The sequence below is a fragment of the Mauremys reevesii genome, linkage group 1 (assembly GCF_016161935.1).
Source record: "Mauremys reevesii isolate NIE-2019 linkage group 1, ASM1616193v1, whole genome shotgun sequence".
NCBI classification, from domain to species: Eukaryota; Metazoa; Chordata; order Testudines; family Geoemydidae; genus Mauremys; species Mauremys reevesii.
The window spans coordinates 26829411-26850483 of record NC_052623.1 but is presented as its reverse complement, the minus strand read 5'-3'; the positions used below and the strand labels follow the sequence as shown (position 1 = coordinate 26850483).

General features: G+C 41.0%; 1 protein-coding gene across 2 annotated transcripts in view; it reads left to right on the top strand.

Annotated features, from left to right (window-relative positions):
- The window catches only part of DLG2 (discs large MAGUK scaffold protein 2), a 1428123-nt gene that overhangs the window by 233715 nt on the left and 1173335 nt on the right, over positions 1–21073 (top strand). The window contains exon 6 of one of the 2 annotated variants that reach the window (XM_039519925.1): positions 20454–20528. The exons of the other annotated variant lie outside the window; for it this stretch is intronic. Within the exon in view, the coding sequence (XP_039375859.1) occupies positions 20454–20528 (75 nt within the window). The remainder of the gene's footprint in view (positions 1–20453; positions 20529–21073) is intronic. 2 annotated transcript variants of the gene reach the window in all.

Sequence of the window (21073 nt, the reverse complement as noted above, 5' to 3'; positions counted from 1 at the left end):
TTAGAATTCCATCGTCCTGGCCAGCATTCCCAAACAATGAAGTTCCTGAAACTGGGATTTTTCCACCATGGCAGAAGTTTTATTTTAATTTCTGACATTTGCTAGTTGTGTCACTTTATGTGAAAGAGGCATTTTGTCTAATCTCTTTTTTAAGTGACTGTGCATTAATGTCAATAGTGCACTGCTATGACAGTGACATGCAGCTACACCACTACCCTGATATAACGCTGTCCTCAGGAACTAAAAAATCTTACTGCATTATAGGTGAAACCGCGTTATATCGAACTTGCTTTGATCTGTCGGAGTGCGCAGGCCCGCCCCCTGAAGCGCTGCTTTACCGCATTATATCTGAATTCGTGTTATATCGGGTCACGTTATATCGGGGTAGAGGTGTATATAGGGCTGGCTCTGTATTTAAACATAGGTATAGCACTTTTCAGATGCTGATGATTGATTGGATGTTAATTTCACTAGTCAGAGTGGCTGGGAATTAAAATGAAATCTTGATAGCACTGTGTAACTTGAAAGCTGAGAGCCACTTTAGGAAGCATTACCCTTGTGCTTTTACTGCTGGGCGTGCCACCCACGTAACCTAGTGTTGCATATTTAACTGAAGCACTTCTGTTTCATTCTGAATAAGAGATTTGTGGGTGTTGAGATAAAACAGTTATGTCATTGTATGAAAAATAATAAAGTAAAACATTAAACAGGAGTTGTGAATTATAAAGGCATGGTGCTTTTTAAAGGCTTGATTATCTGTGATCCTGGCAGGTCTATTGGATAGCACAAAGAGCCTTCCTCATCCTGTGCTCCACACCAAAGGCTAGGAGTGTACCTCACTCCCTCCATATAGGCCTGAAAAACTGGCTGGGTATGTAGGGAGAAGCAACCAAATGCCACAATCGTGCCCTAAATTTATAGTCCTCAAAAGTGTACGTTGTGCATTAGAAAATGGATATTTGACTTGCTTCATGTGTAGGTGCTTGGGCTGTGAAGTACTTGGATAGACTAGTGCAAAATGGAAGCCCCAGTGGGCATTCCGAGTAACTGACTGTATGTGGGGATCTTCAGAGGGGCTGGAAGGGAAGGAGTCCTCCCCAATAGGTCGTGGAGCGGAAGAGGAGCCACACTGCAGCTCTAGAGCTACAGTAAACCTTGCAGATCCTGCCCCTCCATGCTGAGGTGCACAGTTCTGTACAATTGTGCTTACCTGTGAACTGTGGTGCAATGAGACCACCAGGCCCTGAAGGGGTTAATGTGGACCTTAGAAGTCAATTATGTCACCTGGATAGAGAGCGAGGCTTAACTGAACATGAAGCCCAGTTGGGCAGGAGCAGGCTGGTTATTCTGAAGAGAGGAAGTTTGTAGCAGAAGGGGGCTGCAGGGAGAGAATCTGCAGTCACTTTCTGGGGGGATAGAAGAGGTAACAAGGAGTCTGAGTGAGCAGATTTGGGCCAGGTACAGGGTCATTGGCCCGGAAACCTGAGGTTAGGGTAGGTCTGGATTCTCCTACTGTTCACTGGGGAAGGTGGGGTGAAACTCCCTGAGGTAAGGGATGAAAGGACAACAGAGCCCAGAGACAGATGAAGACCTGCTATAAGGTCATTGCACTATAGTTTGGTTGGATTATCTGTTACCCCAGAAGAGGTGGAATAAAGCCTGATCTGGCTGAAGGGCCAAGTTGCAGGAAGAGAGACCGCTGCAGCAATGGGGTCACCATTGTCAGGGGTCACCATATGGGGAGACAGCTGCTACGCGATACCTGGCCACAAGGAGGTGCTCCTGTGGTGAGTGATCCCCTTTACAGGTGCACAGTGGAAAATATTACACTTGCAGTAAAACCACAGGAGACCTACTACTGTCAGGGGCTGCTGCAGCCATAAGGAGCAGAATTGCATTTGTGTTGACCTTCACTTTTACTTTTTGACTCAAAGTCTCATGAGCTATTGATTTAATTTTTCCCTGTTTTACATTTTGTTCTGGGCTTAGACTTTAAGAACATAAGAACGGCTGTACCTGGTCAGACCAAAGGTCCATCTAGCCCAGTATCTGTCTACTGACAGTGGCCAATGCCAGGTGCCCCAGAGGGAGTGAACCTAACAGGCAATGATCACGTGATCTCTCTCCTGCCATCCATCTCCATCCTCTGACAAACAGAGGCTAGGGACACCATTCTTTACCCCTCCTGGCTAATAGCCATTTATGGACTTCACCACCATGAATTTATCCAGTTCTCTTTTAAACACTGTTATAGTCCTAGCCTTCACAACCTCCTCAGGTAAGGAGTTCCACAAGTTGACTGTGCGCTGCGTGAAGAAGAACTTCCTTTTATTTGTTTTAAACCTGCTGCCTATTAATTTCATTTGGTGACCCCTAGTTCTTGTATTATGGGAAGAAGTAAATAACTTTTCCTTATCCACTTTCTCAACATCACTCATGATTTTATATACCTCTATCATATCCCCACTTAGTCTCCTCTTTTCGAAGCTGAAGAGTCCTAGCCTCTTTAATCTTTCCTCATATGGGACCCTCTCCAAACCTCTAATCATTTTAGTTGCCCTTTAATTATAGAAACCATCAGGAGGGTTACTTGTAGGGGAGCTACTAATTTAGGATTTCCCAAACTTTTCCGTAGCATGGACCACATCTTAACAGCGAGATTGTTTCAGAGCCATTTCTCCTCCCATACATGATTGCTCAGACCCCTTCCTCCCAGTGGTGATCCAATAACAAACCAATCATAACCCACATTAGCCGAGTGCTAATTGGGTGCCCAGATGAACCCTGACTAGAAGGGTTGTCCCATTATGGCAAGTACATCAATTGCTTTTGTTAAAAAGAAACAGTGGGAAAGCAATTAAGCTATTTTTAGCTACTTTGAAGGCAGTTTAGCAACAGGAAACAAGGGGAAGGATCTAGCACTATGCGACCAGCCAGCAATTTGCATGTCACTAGCAGGTGCTCCCCGGTCCACAATTTGAGATCCACCAAATTAAACAAATCCCTGTCCACATTTGTAAAAGTGATGTATTTACCTATGTATTCTGTATACACCTCTACCTCGATATAATGCTGTCCTCGGAAGCCAAAAAATCTTACTGCGTTATAGGTGAAACCGCGTTATATCAAACTTGATTTGATCCGCCGAAGTGCGCAGCCCCACCCCCCTGGAGCGCTGCTTTACCGCGTTATATCCAAATTCGTGTTATAATGGGTGGCCTTATAAAGGGGTAGAGGTGTATATGATGCTTAGAGTGCTGGACAAACACTTGGCAATTTGACAAATAAAATGTCAACACTGTTATGGTACAGACTGACAGATGTCATGAAATACAAAAGACTTAAGACCAAGATTTTCAAAAATGGGTGCCTGATGTTAGGTTTCTGAATAAGTGGTCTGATTTTCAGAATTGCTGAACTTCCAGTGCCTTTTGTTTACTTCTTGTTTTTCACTCAGATTTAACAATAATGCCTGTTTCAGTTTTGTTTGTAGTCAATTTAGCTTTGAAATTCTTAGCGCTGCCAGGTCTGGGTTTTAAACAATCCAGAAAATGCTTAAAAACACTGTTTTAATAGAATATTAATAAAAAATCATAGAAACCTTCCTCTTGGTTTTATGTTGTATTATAGCTTGGTTCTTTTTTACAAGCTATTAGGGCTGTCAAGCAATTAAAAAAATTAATTGCAATTAATCACGCTGTTAAACAAGAATAGAATACCATTTATTTAAATGTTTTTGGATGTTTTCTACAGTTGCAAATATATTAATTTCAATTACAACACAGAATACAGTGCTCACTTTATATTTAATTTTTATTACAAATATTTGCACTGTAAAATACAAAAGAAATAATATTTTTCAATTCACCTAATACAAGTACCATAGTGCAATCTCTTTATCATGAAAGTTGAACTTACAAATGTAGAATTATGTACAAAAAAACCTTCATTCAAAAATAAAATAATGTAAAAATTTAGAACCTACAAGTCTAATCAGTCCTACTTCTTGTTCAGCCAATCGCTCAAACAAGTTTGTTTACATTTGCAGAAGATAATGCTGCCTGCTTCTTGTTTACAATGTCAGCTGAAAGTGAGAAAAGGTGTTTGCATAGCACTGTTGTAGCTGGCATCACAAGATATTTACTTGCCAGATATGCTAAAGATTCATATGTCCCTTCATGCTTCAACCAACATTCCAGAGGACATGTGTCCATGCTGATGAAGGGGTTCTGCCTGATAATGATCCAAAGCAGTGAGGACCAGCGCATGTTCATTTTCATCATCTGAGTCAGATGCCACCAGCAGAAGGTTGATTTCTTTTTTGGTGGTTTGGGTTCTGTAGTTTCCGCATCAGACTGTTGCTCTTTTAAGGCTTCTGAAAGCATGCTCCACACCTCGCCCCTCTCAGATTTTGGAAGGCATTTCAGATTCTTAAATCTTGAGTCGAGAGCTGTAGGTATCTTTAGAAATTTCACATTGTTATCTTCTTTGCATTTTGTCAAATTTGCAGTGAAAGAGTTCTTAGAATGAACATGTGCTGGGTCATCATCCGAGACCGCTATAACATGAAATATATTGCAGAATGCGGGTAAAACAGAGGAGACATACAATTCTCCCCCAAGGAGTTCAGTCACAAATTTAATTAATGCATTATTTTCTGGAACGATGGCTGAAGCATGAAGAGGCACATGAATCTTTATTGCATCTGGCATATAAATATCTTGTGATCCCAGCTACAACAGTGCCATGCGAAATCCTGTTCTTACTTTCAGGTGACATCATAATTAAGAAGTGAGCAGCATTATCTCCCATAAATGTAAACAAATTTGTTTCTCTTAGTGATTGGCTGAACAAGAAGTAGGACTGAATGGACTTGTAGGCGCTTATGTAACAAAAAAACTCTACAAATGCAAGTTGCACTTTCATGATGAAGAGATTGCACTACAGTACTTGTAGGAGGTGAATTGAAAAAAAAACATTTCTTTTGGTTATCATTTATACAGTGCAAATATTTGTAATAAAAATAATATAAAGTGAACACTGTACACTTTGTGTTCTGTGTTGTAATTGAAATTGATATATTTGAAAATGTAGAAAAACATCCACAAATATTTAATACATTTCATTTGGTATTCTATTGCTTAACAGTGTGATTAATCAAGATTAATTTTTTTGAGTTAATCGTGTGAGTTAACTGTGATTAATTAACAGCCCTACCACAGGAACAACTAAAATAGTCTCTTTTCTCCCTAGGTGGCTGCTTCATAGCTAAATTTTGTCAGGTGTTTCTATAGTGTAATTCAGTCATGATCATATTTATCATTAACATGAAAATTGAAGAGGTGGAGAACATACAGGATAGAACCACATTGCAAAATGATCTACAGAAAATGGAGTAGTGGGGGGTGCTGTCAATGTAGGGAGAACTGGTGCTAATAAATGTAAAATCAAACATTCAAAGAGAAGAAATAAACAGCAAAGATCTACCTTTGGAAGGACATAATGAAGCACCTGAATCCACAGTGTTAAAATAAGTGTGCTTTCATCTTGTCTCTTAAATATTGTTTCCCAGTATTGCTTGTATGCTTAATGCATCTGAACAGGATAGTTGCTGGAGGGCACTTTTGGAATTGGGATTGAGAGGTTGCATGGAGAGGTGGTTTGTGATTTACAGCTTGAAAATTATTTTTAGAACCACTGAATCAGTCAGCTTCCCTACCAATGCAGCACTGGCTTTATCTAACTTACTGTTGATGCATGTGGAACAAATGGTGACCTCATACATACAGATACAGTGGTCTTCTGGGAGGATCAAACAGGGACCTTCAGCCCCAGAAGCACAAGTCTATTCTACTGTAAGCTAAAGGAGGATGATGGAGGCATGAGCACACACTAAGCTTGTGTATTGTACAAGCAAAGCCCACACTTTTGCATGCACACAGTGGTTAATTTTACACATGGAGACGATGGTTTGTATCCAGGATTTGCACAAATTGGAACATAGATGAAATCTGTGGATCACTTTACTCATGTAAGTAGTCTTACTGAGTTCTATTGCTCCACTTTTCATGTAATACTCTGTAAATAGGATCATGAGCCCAATGGGACTACTCACAGGAATAGAGTTGTTCACATGTGTGTTTGCAGATCAGGCCGTTAGAGAGATGTTTGGAAATGTATCCTGGTAACCAGTTTTTGACTATAGAGTGAATTTTTACAGTCAAGTCATTAAGTAATTTTTAAAAATGGAAGCAATTCACAAAATGTTCCTGTAATAGATCGAATGCAACAGATAGAGGAGCACAAAGGAAATCAAATGAAAGTGTTGTAAATGTGGGTGTCAGATCCCTCCCTGTTTTAGAGTTGTTTGGATTCCCATTTACCCTGCCCTGCCCAGATTACAATGGTGAGACCATATAATGGTGAGACCATATAATGAGTTAATTGGCCTTTCAGTGGTACGGGGGCCAGGTGAAGCAAGAAATGTTCAGTGATTCTTTTAGCCAGTTTTTTAATAAAACTGTTGACTAATGGAATAAACCACAGTATGGACTAAACGGACAGGCTCCAATGTGTCACCTACAAAAATCCAGTTTTCTGCACAAACAGTGACGTTGTTCAGAAGACATTAAAGTGTCTTAAGTCCTAAAAACTCCAGAGAGTCTCCTTTTAAGATTTTATATCCTGTAAAACTTTAATAGTTTGTGGGTTTTTTTCTTTTGGTTGCTGTCTGATTCTGACCACATGTCTGATTCACTATGGATTTTTAAAAAACTTTGGTAGCAGTGACCTCATTTTGGCAAAATAATTGTGTGTCATTTCCTGAACTTCTTGCTTCTTTAGCAATCATGAGTATATTATGGTTATAACCTTGATAATTTGTGGAAGGGAGATGACTCTTATACGTTCCTTTTTTTTTCTTGAAAGTTTTTTTTTTAAATTGAAAACATACTTTAGCTGAGTGAGAACGAGAGATTCTCAGCATAGCACCCATGGGGAAAGTGTGCTGTCCGATAGATTGAAAAGGTGAATTGTAATGTATGGGTGTCTAGACATTTCCTCTTGTTGCTGTCAACGGTCCAGTTGGCTGTATTTTTTTTTTCCAGTGAATAGGAGGCATTGATTTTTCCTCTCTCTTCAGCCAGAGCTTTCATTTTACATATCTTTCCCCTTCTCTTGCTCTGTCTCTCTCTATAAGAGAGGGAAGACTTTAAGAGCTGACAGAGAGCTTTCTTACTCAGCATGATTCATGTCAGACACCTCAAAGGCAAGCTCTACACCAGCATCGCTGCAAGAAAGGTAGGGGCTTTGTGGCTACCCTGTTTTCTATGGGAGATTGCAGGACTGTTAGCAACTCAGAGAGGACATGAAATGAGCAGATTAAGCCTCTGATGCTGACAAGGATCCACAGAAAGTTTGGGAAAGAATTTACGAAGTTTTAAAACTGTCCTTTGGGGGTGTTCTTTTAATTAAAACCTTTGACTTTTTTCATAACTTTAAAAAAAGTCCCTCTAGTTTTATGTAATGTATAAAGAGGGTTTTTTTTCGGTGTGCAGTGAACTATAAATATACCAACATTGCACCCCAGGGCGTTGCGTGCCTGTGTAAATAGGCAGTTAACTTTTTTTTACTAACCTGACATTTTTTTTGTTATATGTTCTGAAAGTTCTTATCATCCAGCTGTTATATTCACTTCCTGAATCAGAATCTGCCCTAGTAACTCTGAGCGATTGTAGATGTGACGCATGAACCAGCATGTACACCTTAGTGTTTCAATCATGCACTTCAAGTGTTCACAGGAATCAGGCTCCTAATAAAAACCTTTACAACCAAAAGCAGTTGTTTTGGCAGAGAAGTGACAGCACTTTGATAGATGGGCCCAGTAGTTGTGTATGTTGTGCTTATTCAGAGTTAGCAGGGAAGAAGAGGGGAGAGAGAGAGAGACTTGGAAAAGGAAATATTATGGGTATACTGGAACAGCAGATCAGAACTGTGTAATCAGAGCCAGAGCTGAAATGTGATGCTTTTGCTCTTTTGTGCTTGTTGTGGTTCTCACATTCCCAGTTAGAATCCTGCATACTATTTAACAGAATATTTTGATCACAGATTGAACAATGCAGCAATCAAGCTTAACAAGCCACCTGGAAGTTTTGCTTGAGATGATTTCTAGTGGATTTTCAGATCCCTGTGAGAATCATGACTGCCTTTAGCATTGTGGAGGAGGACTCGAGTTTCTTATGAGGGCCCCTATTGGAAAAGCAGGCTGTGCAGATTCAAGTCTCTGGTTCTGTTCATGCTGTTTCAAAAGCCTTTCCTCAACCTTGCTGATTTATGATTTACATACACTCCTGTGGAGATTTGCAGAATGGATTGTCTGTGCATTGTCACAACCAAGGTAGGACTGAAACATTACTGTTTTGGGTGCATATCTTTCTGCTATTATTCTGTTCCTGTAATTAAACAGAGTGAGTATGTAGTGTCTCAGGTTGCAAGATAAAATAACTAAGCCTTGCTTCAGTGGGCATTGTATTCTCTTTATCTGAGGGTTACACTGTTTGTTATACCTAAATGATATGGTGGTGTTTTTTACCTGTAAAAGGAAAATAATTTGATATTTTACCTTAGACTTTGCTTGTGTCTATTAATATCTGTAGTACTGGAGTAGTTTCAAAATAGATGTTAAAATGCACATATAGTCTCAACATATCATGCCAGTTTATTCTTTAAATGTGGGAACAGGCAATCGTGTTCTTTTTTAAAATCTGAGCATTGTATTATATGTCCTAGCATTTTAGAGAAGCCAATCAGATGTAGTTTAGATAGCAACAACATTTCCGATTGGAGAGTAGCAAGTTTCTGTAGCTTATGTGGCTTTCTTGGGCAAAACATAGCTTTGATTTGTATCTCTAGGCCTTAAAAATCAAAATGCATTGGTCTGAATTCTGCTGTATTACACCAGTGTCAGAGCCAACCTTAGCATTTTTGAATTGGCCTTCTAAACAATCCCATCCACCCCCAAATATGTATTTAAGTGACTCCTCGCATCATCGCGCCTCTATGTGTGTCACTGGCCTGAGGATTTGAGGGGAGGGCTAAGTAAAAGGATTTTTGTGGGACCTCCCCAGACTTAGTGAACTAATTTAATATAAAATGATGGGAGGCATTTTTAGGGCACCGTTGGCATTTTGTGGCAGAAGAGGCGGAACTGAAATACTTGGAGTGGGGTTCATGCTTGGTGCCAACATTTGTAAAGGAGAGTTGTCTGAATAAGCTGGGGTTCTGGGAATCCCCTATCTGACAGAGGGCTTGAGGTGAATTCTGGTGAATTTCAGTGTTTGCGTAGTATTTTACAGAGTGCTTTTGCTGTGTATGGTGACAAGAACATTTTGAGTATTGTGTAAATAATACTTGTTTGTATCACGGTAGCACCTAAAAGTCCCAGTCACAGGTCAGGGCCCCATTGTGGTAGGCGCTGTAAAAGCCATAGACCAAAGAGATGATCCTTGATCAGAAGAGCATGTAGTCTAAGTATAAGAGAGACAGCAAGTGGATGCAGCCAGGAGACGTGGAAGCACAATGTAACAATGACGCAATACTGGCCAGCATGATGAGCAATGGTCTCAATACACCAGCAGTCTAGCAATAACAGTATGTCTAAGAACAGCAGTTCACTAATGACCGTCACCGTCACCCTTGTGTGGAAGGTAAGTGTTGTTCTCCGTCTCTTGCAGGGTGGGGAAACTAAGGCAGAAAGATAAAGTGACTTTGAGTTCGGCCACAGAGGTAATTGGACTCAGTGCTGGGATTAGAAAACAGGAGTCCTTTGCCTTCAGACAATGCCCGAACTCATGCTCCCTTTGGCCAGAGGTCACACATTCAGCTCAGCTAATGAGACAGTTTAGCTGCATTTAGCAGATAAGAAGGTGCTGGTGCCAACTCTCGTGTCATTGGCAGGAGTCTGGGTAGGGCTGTCCTACAGTCACATAATTGAGGGACCTCTAGCTATTGATTTCATGGAACTCAAAGGCCAGCACTGGGCAACTGTGTCTGGGGTCTCAGAATAACTCCAGGTCTTTATAAAATATTCAGTGCGCACTTTCAGCCCTAATGTTCAGTTTACATTTTTGAGGCTGCCTTTGCAAGGAAAACGTTAGATACTTCTTTAAGAGCTTGGATTAGCCCTGACATTTCTAGGTCTCCAGGTGGGGACTTGCAGCTGTAGGCTTTGACAGCCCCTAAGGTTAGTGCTGACACATGTAATAAATAACTGTGCTGACTGCAGTAGAGCTAGTCTGCATTCGGTGTAACTGAGAGCAGAATCTGGCCTTCCTTTTATTAACAACAACAACAAGCTGCCTCTGACATAATTGCTCTACGAACGGATGATGAACATGTGAACTGAGTCAACCCTGCATTCCATGGGGCCCTGTGGAGAGTATCATACGTGGGGTCACAACCATTTCACTCCTTCAGTTATAAGCAGGTCCTCCACTTCTACATATCCATGATACCGTTCCTCCCATCAGATCTGCGTCCTGTACCTCTTACCTCACTGACTATACTGGCCAGCAAGTCAAGCGCTCAAGATGAAGTGAGCAGGGGAAGGCAGATAGGATAGTCAATCTCTGCAGCAAGTCACTGGTGGTAGAGTTGGATGGAACCATGGAGAACAACTGGGTATCAGTCCAAAGTGCGTGTCTGCACCCTTTGGAACTCTGTATTACCCTATGAAAGTGGGCAGTGAGTGACTCCTGCAGCAATTAAAAGCTTAAACATATTAAAAAAGTTGCAATAACTTGTAATACATATTTTATAGATGTTTCCCCTGTGTTTTTTCTGCACAGTATTAAAATAGCTATGTCGATGGTTTTATGCTATACTGGCCCAAAATCTGGTAACGTTTACATCAGTGTGTATCTGGAATAACTCTATTGAAGTCAGTAACTTCAGGATTCATGAGAGCAGAATTTGGCTCGGTGCATTTGATATTTGATAAAATTGTTGCACACACATTATATCCACAAATCTTGCATTTATGTCTCAAAATGGTCATTTTTAGCCTAAAATCAGGTAATTGCACATATTTAGGCATCCATTAACCTGATTTGTGCATGTAACTGTAATGGCCACCTTCGGAGATGTGGCTCTTAATATGAAGAGATAGTAAATATTTAGTTGTTTTTCCTCAGGGAACATAAATTTACTTAAGGTGCAGACAGTCAGTGCTAGTAAAAAGTCAACATATGGTAGTTAAATTTACTGTGGTATTTGCAGCATTTCCAGTTTATAAAAAATAATGTACAGAGAGTGGTCAAGTCAATAGTTGTGCAATAAATATGCTTTTTAAATTGCTGTGTAATATACATGAATGTAATATTTAGACCCCTATAAATGCAACAACCCAATGGATCGGACTTGTTAAAGACTTGTCCCAAATCTTGATTTCTATTTAAACAGGTTTTTTTTCCAGCAAAAATTTAACTCCCCCAAACAATAAGTTGAATGTTCTCAATACTACAAAATGTGCCTGTCTGATTTTCTTTTGTTGCTGTCCCCATGTACTTACTGAACACGAGCCAGACATGCTGAATCAGGGCTTTTTTATGGGCTTCTTGTTTGTTTGAATTGATCATGTCCTTAATTTAGCTTCTTTTCTGCTGATACATAAGCCACATGGATTTATGGTATTATTTTGTCAATAGAATTCAGTAAAAATAACAGGAGTTCAGGTTCTCAAGCCCATCTAGCCCTCTAGACTTGAGAGCCCAAGCCCTATCCCAAGCCGCAGTGTCCACACTGCTATTGTGAGTGCACTAGCTCAAGTTCTGCTAGTATAAGTCTGTCTACTCCAGACTTGCTCCCAGCTGCAGTGTAGACATACTGCAAGAGGCAGGAAGGTTCCACATTTTGCCCTCTCTCTCTTGTGAGCCAGACAAGGGGCTGCGGACAGGCCAGGCCAGATTATATCATATGGCTTGGCTTTTTCTCAGCTAAGAAAGGAAAATTTGAGTTGACAATAGTGAATGTTCTGTTAATACTACACCTGCACTGAGGTCTGACTGTCAACTTCAACTGGAATACTGTGTTAATCCTGGAATGCAGAACGCGTGGACTGCACATTCATGTAAATACATGTTTACCTCAGGAATGGGATTCACCTGTCGTGGCAGAGCAGTTTCAATCAGTAAGAGGTTCGTTTAACATCCTTGATGTTAGGGGGAAAATGATCCTGGGTCTTTCGTGATCTATGTGTAGTGAGTGTGAAGGTCTCAGTCCATTTCCGAATGGACAGATGTGCACATCACAAAAAACGCTATCACACAACTTTGTTGACAGTCCCGGGAGTGAGCCTAAGGTTCCAGCCAGTCCTGAATATTTCCTGAGCATGGCTATTTGGAGAATCTTGTATTGCTCCAGTCCAGTTCTGTAAATTAATAAGACTCCTCTCTCTAAGGCTGTCAGTCTAGCACCTTTTACAAGGGCTTAATTCATTCAAATGTTTACAAGGAAGAAGTGGGGGAAAGAATTGTATCTCTTAATGTTGCCAGGAGCAGGGTCATATGCTTATTTACTGAGATAATCAGTACCAAATGTTTATCACATGAAATCCAGCCTTGCAGAATCTGACTGGCCAAGAACTATCTTTCTCTCTTTTATTGTATTAGCTCCTGGTGATCTGGCAATATATTTATATTCTAACAGGCAGCACCAATACATATAATGAGGGCAAAACTCTGCCTTGCCTTGAGCAGGTGGTGTCAGAGTTCCAAGAGCGGAAGGCAGTGCAGGGTGCCTCTTCCACACTCAACACACTGACACAGGAACCAGGCAGCATGATGCGGTGCTGCTCTCTTGAGTGCCATCCCGAGGCTTGGCTTGTAGGTTGGATGCTCCATGACTTCACAGGGGCAAAGCCAGTCATTTTGGGGGTCTGATCAGGCCTTTCCCACCCCCCAACGCTCATACTAGCGCTCTGCAGTAGGTGTTGGAGCGAGCAAATACAGTTCCTTTCTAATGCAGAAATGAGGAGCGCTACAAAGCACACTGGTCCCAGGCACTTCATGTTTCAGCAACAGCTCTCCTTTCCCAACTAGTGCCGCTCAGAGAGGGACAGCCAGAGTTTAGAACTCAGCTTTCTATCGGCATCATTGTAAGGGTGAGCAATAGATTCTGTGCCTGGGCTAGTACGTTTTCATGTTGCCAACATGTATTAATCATACTATTACTATATGTTGTTTCTATTGTGCCATATTTGGCAATGTACAGGCATGTAAGACTGGGTTCTTTACCCGCTGTCAGTTTGCTGGGAAATCCTTGAGTGCCATAAAGGCAGCACATTTGGATCCCATTTCTGGCCCACCCAGCAGAGGTGTTCTGGGAGCATGAGAGGGAACATGACGGGGCCATGGTTGGTGTACATCATGCTCTGACAATCCTCTGACATCAGAGTGGCCACAGGGGACCATTTCAGCTGGCCTAACATACAGCAACCTCTTAGGCTGCTCTAAATTATAACAGCGGCTGGATGGGCTCCTGACTTCCATCCAGAGAGAAGAAAGGTGAGCTAGAGACATCTGTCACCCCTCTTTGAGTCATCTGTCAGAGCTGAATATCTGGCCCATAAAATACAGGCCAGATTCTGATCATACATCAGTGAATGATTAGTGGAAAGAGCCAGCCCTGTAGTTATTAACATGGTATAGTTACTCCATTCAAGTGAATGGGTCTGATTTTTCTCTTCCTTACATTGGTGTAAATCTGTAGTAACTCCATACAGAGATGTAAAGCTGGTGTAAGTCCAAGAGAGTTTAACCCATTCTCTTCAATGAGACTTTCTGAAGTGCCACCTACATGCCTGTGAGTATTGTCTTAATTTTGCATTTGATCCTGCAATGACAAGAGAATAATTAATATATACATGTGAGTAATCCCACTGGGTCTCATCAAAATAAAGTTGATGTAAATAGGCATAACCTTTCAGAACTCAATCTAGCTATGATCGCTTACATGAGCTGAGGATCTGGCTCATTATTACTAATAATTTATAAATAGCCCTAAATTTAGCTGGGTATCAAACAAATAATAACCATAGTTCTACTTACTCCTGGGGAGACTTCATAACAGTGTTAACTTCCTCAGTTTCTCTTTGCAGGAGTTTAGGTGAACATTCTGTTGGATTGCACATGAATGTGCATCCTCTACTTTCACAACTGAGCTTCTGGGATAAATAAATGTACATTCTCAGTTATAAACCAGAACGTGGTCTGCTGAGGATTTTTGTGCCAAACTTCAAGTCTGCCAAACAAAGCAAATTTCATGGTTTTTGTTCAGTTTCTCAAATATTCAAATTTAGATAAAATTGAAGTATGTTTCTAAAGCCATTATTAGGTCCTGATGAGCATTTCAAACTGGGGTGTTTTCCTGCCAGATCTTAAAAATTTAATAGTGCTGATTCCATGCAATTTACATGTAATTCACTAAATTCTAAACTGAAGTGGTGTTTGAGGACAGCTTTAACTACTATTGGGTGACTGTTGGCTACTCTATGCAATCTTAGAAAAGGAGGAAAACCCTTCTCATTGATTACCATTTATCTTCGCTAGAGAATATATTCATAGATGTGAAACAGATGGGGTGTATAATTGAGTATTTATTTCAGATCTTTATTTACCAGTGTTAAGTTTTGGTAGAATTATACCAGTTGTTGTTAGTCTTTAGCGCTTGAATTCTGAACATTACAAATGTAAACTGATGAAGCACATGTTGTGTTTTCTAGAAAAAAATAACCTTTCTTTTGGGAACTTAAAGAAAATTACACAGAGCAAACCAATGTGCATTGTATATGTCTTGTAATTATATCTTGTCAAAAGCTCAACTTTTTATCTTTTATTCTTTAGAAATATGGTAATTGTCCCTTTTCCCTTGTAGTTAATTATAAATTTCAGGAAGAATTAAGTCTGTTTAAATCTATTCATTTTTTTCTTAGTCTCTATGGTAGCAGCAAGAATAGAAGTGAGTTACTTTGATCTCCATTTCTGAGTGGCATTTTATTTCTTCTAAGCATTGACCTTGTTTAGTGTAACTGAAATTTTGACTAGATATCATTAGCTTATAATTTGCTGATCCCAGGGAGATGTCTTTACCAGACCAATTTTAACTATGGAAGAGAGAGGTGATTTGTTTTATAAATCTATCAACGGCTCCTTGAACCAAGGAAGAAAATGTTCAATTAACTGCTCAGGTGGTTGCGGTTCAGGTTTAATACTACCCAACGTTGGAAAGCTGCACGTATAAACACAAGGTAAAAAGTGATGAGCAGAACAGGGAATTCAGGGGAACCTGCTCCTGCATTAATGAGTCTTGCTATGTGATTGCCAAGTTATCTGTGCCTAGAAGGTGTCCAGTTGCACATAATTTGAGGTGCATTACTAGATGCAGTTGATAGGATGATAGCTCCTTGCAGCAAGTGATGCTGTGTTCTGCTGTGGATTTCAAGCAACCAGCGTTGGTTAAGTTGTTCACCATCCTGTAAAGCCGTTTTGGGTGGTCAGTACAGAAATGGAGGAGAAGGGTGTCTTGGCTGCCAACACAGCCTCAGCATAAGCTTGAAGAAATTCTTTGTATTTTAATTTGTTTGCCTCTGGCATGCAAGTTTCCTTCCATCTTTCTCCATCTGGCACAAAGCTTCTGAGAACCATGGTCAAGGAGAAGGAAGTGGGTATTTATGGGTGAGTCATTATGTCAATAAATCTGGCAAGTGTGTGTTCATAACTTGCCAGGTCTGAGACTCTTCATTTGTCAGTAGGCTATTTTGGAATTATCCTCTTTCTTCGCCAAGAAGATCAGTATCTAGGAAGACTTCTTGGCACAATGTGTGAAATTGGACACCATGCACTAACCTAAAACCATACCATTATACCTGAATTCAGTCTGTCCATGTTTCAGGAAGCCTTGGCCCTCCTGATAGAAACGTGACCCACCACTTGCAAAGAATAGTCTTGTCCTTTGATGAGCAACTGTGGCCCCTTCTGATTGAAATTTCCTTTTCCAAATCAGACGTTGGGATTCTTCTACCTCCCACCTTTCCACGTGCTACAATCCAGACAGCCCTGAATAAACCTTCTATAGATACAACAGACCTGTGCAACTGGTGTCAAACCTTCTCTTTGTTTCACAGTTACTTTTCTTAGAATCAGAAAACTGGCTCAAAACACATCTGTCCACAGTCACTATTCTAGGGTCTTCCCAATTGCCTTTCAGGACAGGATTTGGTACTGGGCATGGGGCAGATGGACAATCTCTTGCTGTCCTGGCATAATGGGCAGAAATCCATACTCCTCCTCTTTGACCCTTCCACGGCATTAGATATGGCTGATCACAGCATCCTGGTATCATGTCTGTGGAAGGTGAAAAGGGAAACCCACTATAATGGTGTCAATCCTTCCACACAGTGTGTATTAGTATGCAAATGCATCTCTGCCACCAGAATACGCAACTGTGGAATTCCACAGGTTCTAATCACTCCATTGTCCTACTAGGAGAATTAATGAGACTTCATGGGCTCAGGTGCCATTCGTATGCCAATGCTATATAACTTTATCTGTCATTGACCACCAGTGCTAACACCGCTAAAACCTACGTACGCCAGCATCAGGCCGAGACCAGTGTATGGATGAGAAGTTTGTTAAAGCTAAATACAATCAACATGGAATTAATGCATGACGTTGCCGAAGAGCTCATTACCGTGATGCGGTCTCCTCTAGTTGATGATCTCTGCTCATGAATTGTCAAGGCAGTCTACAGTTCAGGGCTCCTAATAGACTCCTCATTGATTTGGGACTTGTATGCTCAGTACCTTCAGGAAAGGCATTCTACTGCCTCCGACTGGCTAGGAATTTAGTGTTCCATTCTTGTTGTTCACAGCCTGGCCTTGATCATGCATGGTGTTCATTGCTTTCTGACTAGATTATTCCAAAGCAGTTTGCCTGAGCTTGAAAGTATCAGACCTAGAAAAACTGCAACTGGTGCAAAATGCAGCAGTGAGAGCAGATAACTCCTTATATGCTCCACTGGATTCTTGTACAACATTAAGACAAGTTTAAGATGCCATTCCATATTTGTAAGGCTCTAAATAGATGGGGACCAGGTCACCTAAAGGACTCGTCCTCTTCTGGGACCACAACCACCCTTAAAAACTGTCTCAAGAATGAAGCTCATGTGTGCAGGAGACAGGACTTCCTTCCTTGGAGGCCGGCCAAAGATTATGAACTTCACGCCTGCACAAACTAAGGAGAAACACAAACCTTGCCACTTTCCAGTCCAAATAGAAAGATCACTTATTTGAAATTGCTTTTCCACATAGCAACATACAGCATATGAGTTTAATCTATATTAAAATTAATAATAAATATAGAAACTAAACCACACACAACTTTGTTCCCTCGGGCTAGATGGAATAGAGAGAATTTAACATGGTGGGTTTTCATCACCTTATTTATGTTTATCTTTGAAAAGTGGTCGGAGTTCACCTGATCCTGAAGTCCCCATGTTAGCAAAGCTCCCACTGGTTTCTGTGGAAGTGCAGGTAATTTCTGCTGTGGTTAAGGCTGCAGAAAAATTTCCATGATTTCCCTGTGCTTGCTGATGCAAACCACTTTCTGAAACATTTGCCTTTGGGGCTGAATTTTTTCTTAGTAGGACTCTGCCCAACAGGTATTTTTAAGTCTTGAACTTCTAAAAACAAGGTTTTATAATAGAGACTGTTTTGCAACTTAACACCATGCAGCTGTTTTAGTTAAGAGTGTATAAAATAAAATACAATATTGTAAAGCATTCTGGTGATTTTTTTTTCTTTTTTTAATGAAGGTATAAAATAGCAGAACTTTGAAAGTTACATTTGGCATGGACATAGTTCTCACTGGAGAGAAACTTATAGTCTTGAGCCATGATCCTACAAAGGGATTTGCTGCTGCAGTCCCATGAAAAAGAGTTGCTATATGGATGTCTCCCTTTGCAGTATTAAAAACTTCAACTGGAAAAAATGGGTTTGATTTTTTCAAAGATATGAGTATCTGAAAGTTGTGTGCTGAGCAAGTCGTCGTCATTGTTCCTGCATTTGCCTCTGTAGGGACCAAAGAATCAAGACCTACAACTTTTAAAAAGAAAAAAAAAACCCGGAAAGCTTAACAATGTCTCTAATCAATCAGATATATAAAAGTCTATTTGTGGTTTTATTATTTTGATTAGGTTACATAATGTGCTACCACATTCACACTTTTACTTTTAGGAGAAAAAAACATGTCCATAGAATATTGCTGCTATAATACTGGTGACTTTTCAGCTTCTATTAAAGAACATTTTTCAGAGATTTTGTTTAATGGTAAATAGCCTCTTGCTGGCAATTTGTCCCTCTTTTTAATGTGCTTTAGAGGTATATATATGAAAATATAGAAACCGGTAATCACCAGGTTTGAGATTTGGGGAATACATATCTGAAACTGAGACTTGTACTTCTTTGCTTGAAAAGTATTTATCGTTGTACCACTTTTATTATTTGTGGGTAAAGAACACAGTACAGTTCCTCATATAGCACAATTAGTTAATGTGTTCACATCAGGCTTAAAGCTGAAAACCATGTGAAGTCTAAATCACTTACTGCCCACAGAGATTGTGTTCTCAGTGTGAAAAAATTATGTTTAGTTGTTTGCAGTATACCTGGCTTAAGTTGTAAATGAAAGGAAATTTCATCCTGCATTGTATCTGCGCCTCTGTGCTTCTGGAACGCACATAATTACATGAGTCCTCCAGTTGAAACAAATAAATAATGGTTTGATTCCTATATGAAAGCAAAGAATAGAGGTGGGAGATCCCAAAATTATTCCGAACGTTTCTGCAGGGACTCTGACCCAAGCTACTGTGTGATTAGTTTTAATTGGCTTGCCAGGGCTTGGAACCTTAGGTAAAATGTAACTGGATCCCAACAAATGCAAGAGAAATTACAGGGAGAGCTGTCCAATGTCCTAGTGGTAGTGGATTGGACTGCCTTGTGGGAAAACAGTTTAAAGTAACTCCTTGTTCCAGCAGTCAGATTTTAGGGAATTGTGGGAGTGACATATATCAACTCTGAGAGGGTTGCCTCCAGCCAGTTTGCATAGGAAGTCATGCTTTCTGCTGAGCCGCAAAACAAGCCTTTAGAGAAACTGGTATAGGGACACTTGTGCTGGAAAATAAGGTTGGTGATGGTGGTTCAGGCTGGAGTTATCATTGGTAGAAAGAATATGGACTAAGGGCTTGGCTACACTTGCAAGTTGCAGCGCTGGTAGAGGCTTTCCAGCGCTGCAATTAGTAACCGTCCACACCTGCAAGGCACATCCAGCGCTGCAACTCCCTGGCTGCAGCGCTGGCTGTACACCTGGCCAGGTTGGGGTGTAGCGATTGCAGCGCTGGTGATCCAGCGCTGCTCATCAAGTGTGGACACACACCAGCACTTTTATTGGCCTCCAGGGAATAAGGAGATATCCCAGAAAGCTTTTATCTAAATTACTCTCTTTGTTTTGTTATGCAGCCTCTCTTTGTTTTGTTGTGAACTCCGATCGGAGCTCCGTTGAACTGCTTATCTAAAAAACAAACACTGATCACAGCAAACAGGAGCTATCTGTACCTGGCTGTGAACGATCAAATGAGAGGCAGGGAGTGAATGTTTGCTTGACAGAGAAACAGCGTTGGAGGCAGGCTGTTTGCAATTAAGACCAAGGGTTCGCGAACATTTTGTGATTTTTCAATCCAGGAAGCTAAACTGTTGGCTCCAAAAATCCACTCTCTCTCTCTTCCCCGCTCCCTGTCACAGTACACCACCCTCCAGCCCCCTCTTTTGAAAAGCACATTGTTGCCACTTGAATGCTGGGATAGCTGCCCATAATGCAGCACTCCCAACAGTGCTGCAAATGTGGCCACACACCAGCGCTGGTAGCTGTGAGTGTGGCCACACACCAGTGCTGCTCCTACACAGCTGGATGACCAGCGCTGCAAACCGTAAGTGTAGCCAAGCCCTTACATGGGGAGACATACAGCCTGTCGTGAAGATGAGAGTTAAAAGCCAAACCCTAACTACTGCCTAAGCCCTGTGTCCTTGTTCTTTGAAGGTTTCAGAGCTAAGGGATGCCAAATGGCAGTTGTTTGGGGTTCAGAGTGAATGCAGCTTGTGTCCCCTTCAAAACTGGGAAATACACAGCAAAACTAATGGGTAAAATTTCAGTGCCCTTTTAATAATGGGACCTACATGCCTAATTTCTCACACATGGCCTTGGAAAATCACTCTGAAAGGTCTCATGTGTACTAGCATATGCTAGGAAATGCAAAGATGAGGTTGATGCTCCATTTTTAATGGAGCTCCGTGTGCGTAGGATTGAAGCACATACTGTATTGTGTATAATGCCGTTTTCACTTATTTGCAGCAGAGCCATGGCAGATGCCCTTCCCACAAATGCTCAGTCGAAGCACCTGCCTGGATACCCATTCAACATTCTACCGTAAGTTTGAGACTTTTGATACAAAGATTTGAGAGACTGAAGGGTAGGTCTCTGTGCTTGGAGCAGCGCCAATGGTGTAAAACTCAGTGTTCAGTGAACTGCAGAAATAAATACATTTGTAAGGCCAGAATGAACTGCTTTTGAAGTTAGATTGCTGAACCATTGGTGTGGTAGGGATTACTTATAATTCTTTTGATGTGTAGCACCGTTAGGACTTTAATTTACTGCATGGGCAGGACGGAAGCAAAATGGATACCTCTTACAGACGTTCTGTGGGTGATATTCAGGCTCTGAGGCAGGAAGGGTTATTCATTAGGTTGCCACCGCTGTTCTCTCTGCGTGGTCATAGTTAGTGTGCTGACAGGCATTGCATTAGCTCCACCTGGTTTAGAGGCATAGCTAATGGAGAATTAATTAGTATGCTCCACTCATGGTCTGCCAGAAACTGACACGTTAGCCAGCAGGCCTACCTCAGACTTGGTGCTTATGCTGGGCATGGCAGAAGGATCTCTTCCTTTCCTCAGCCCTGGAGAAGAGAGAGGCTG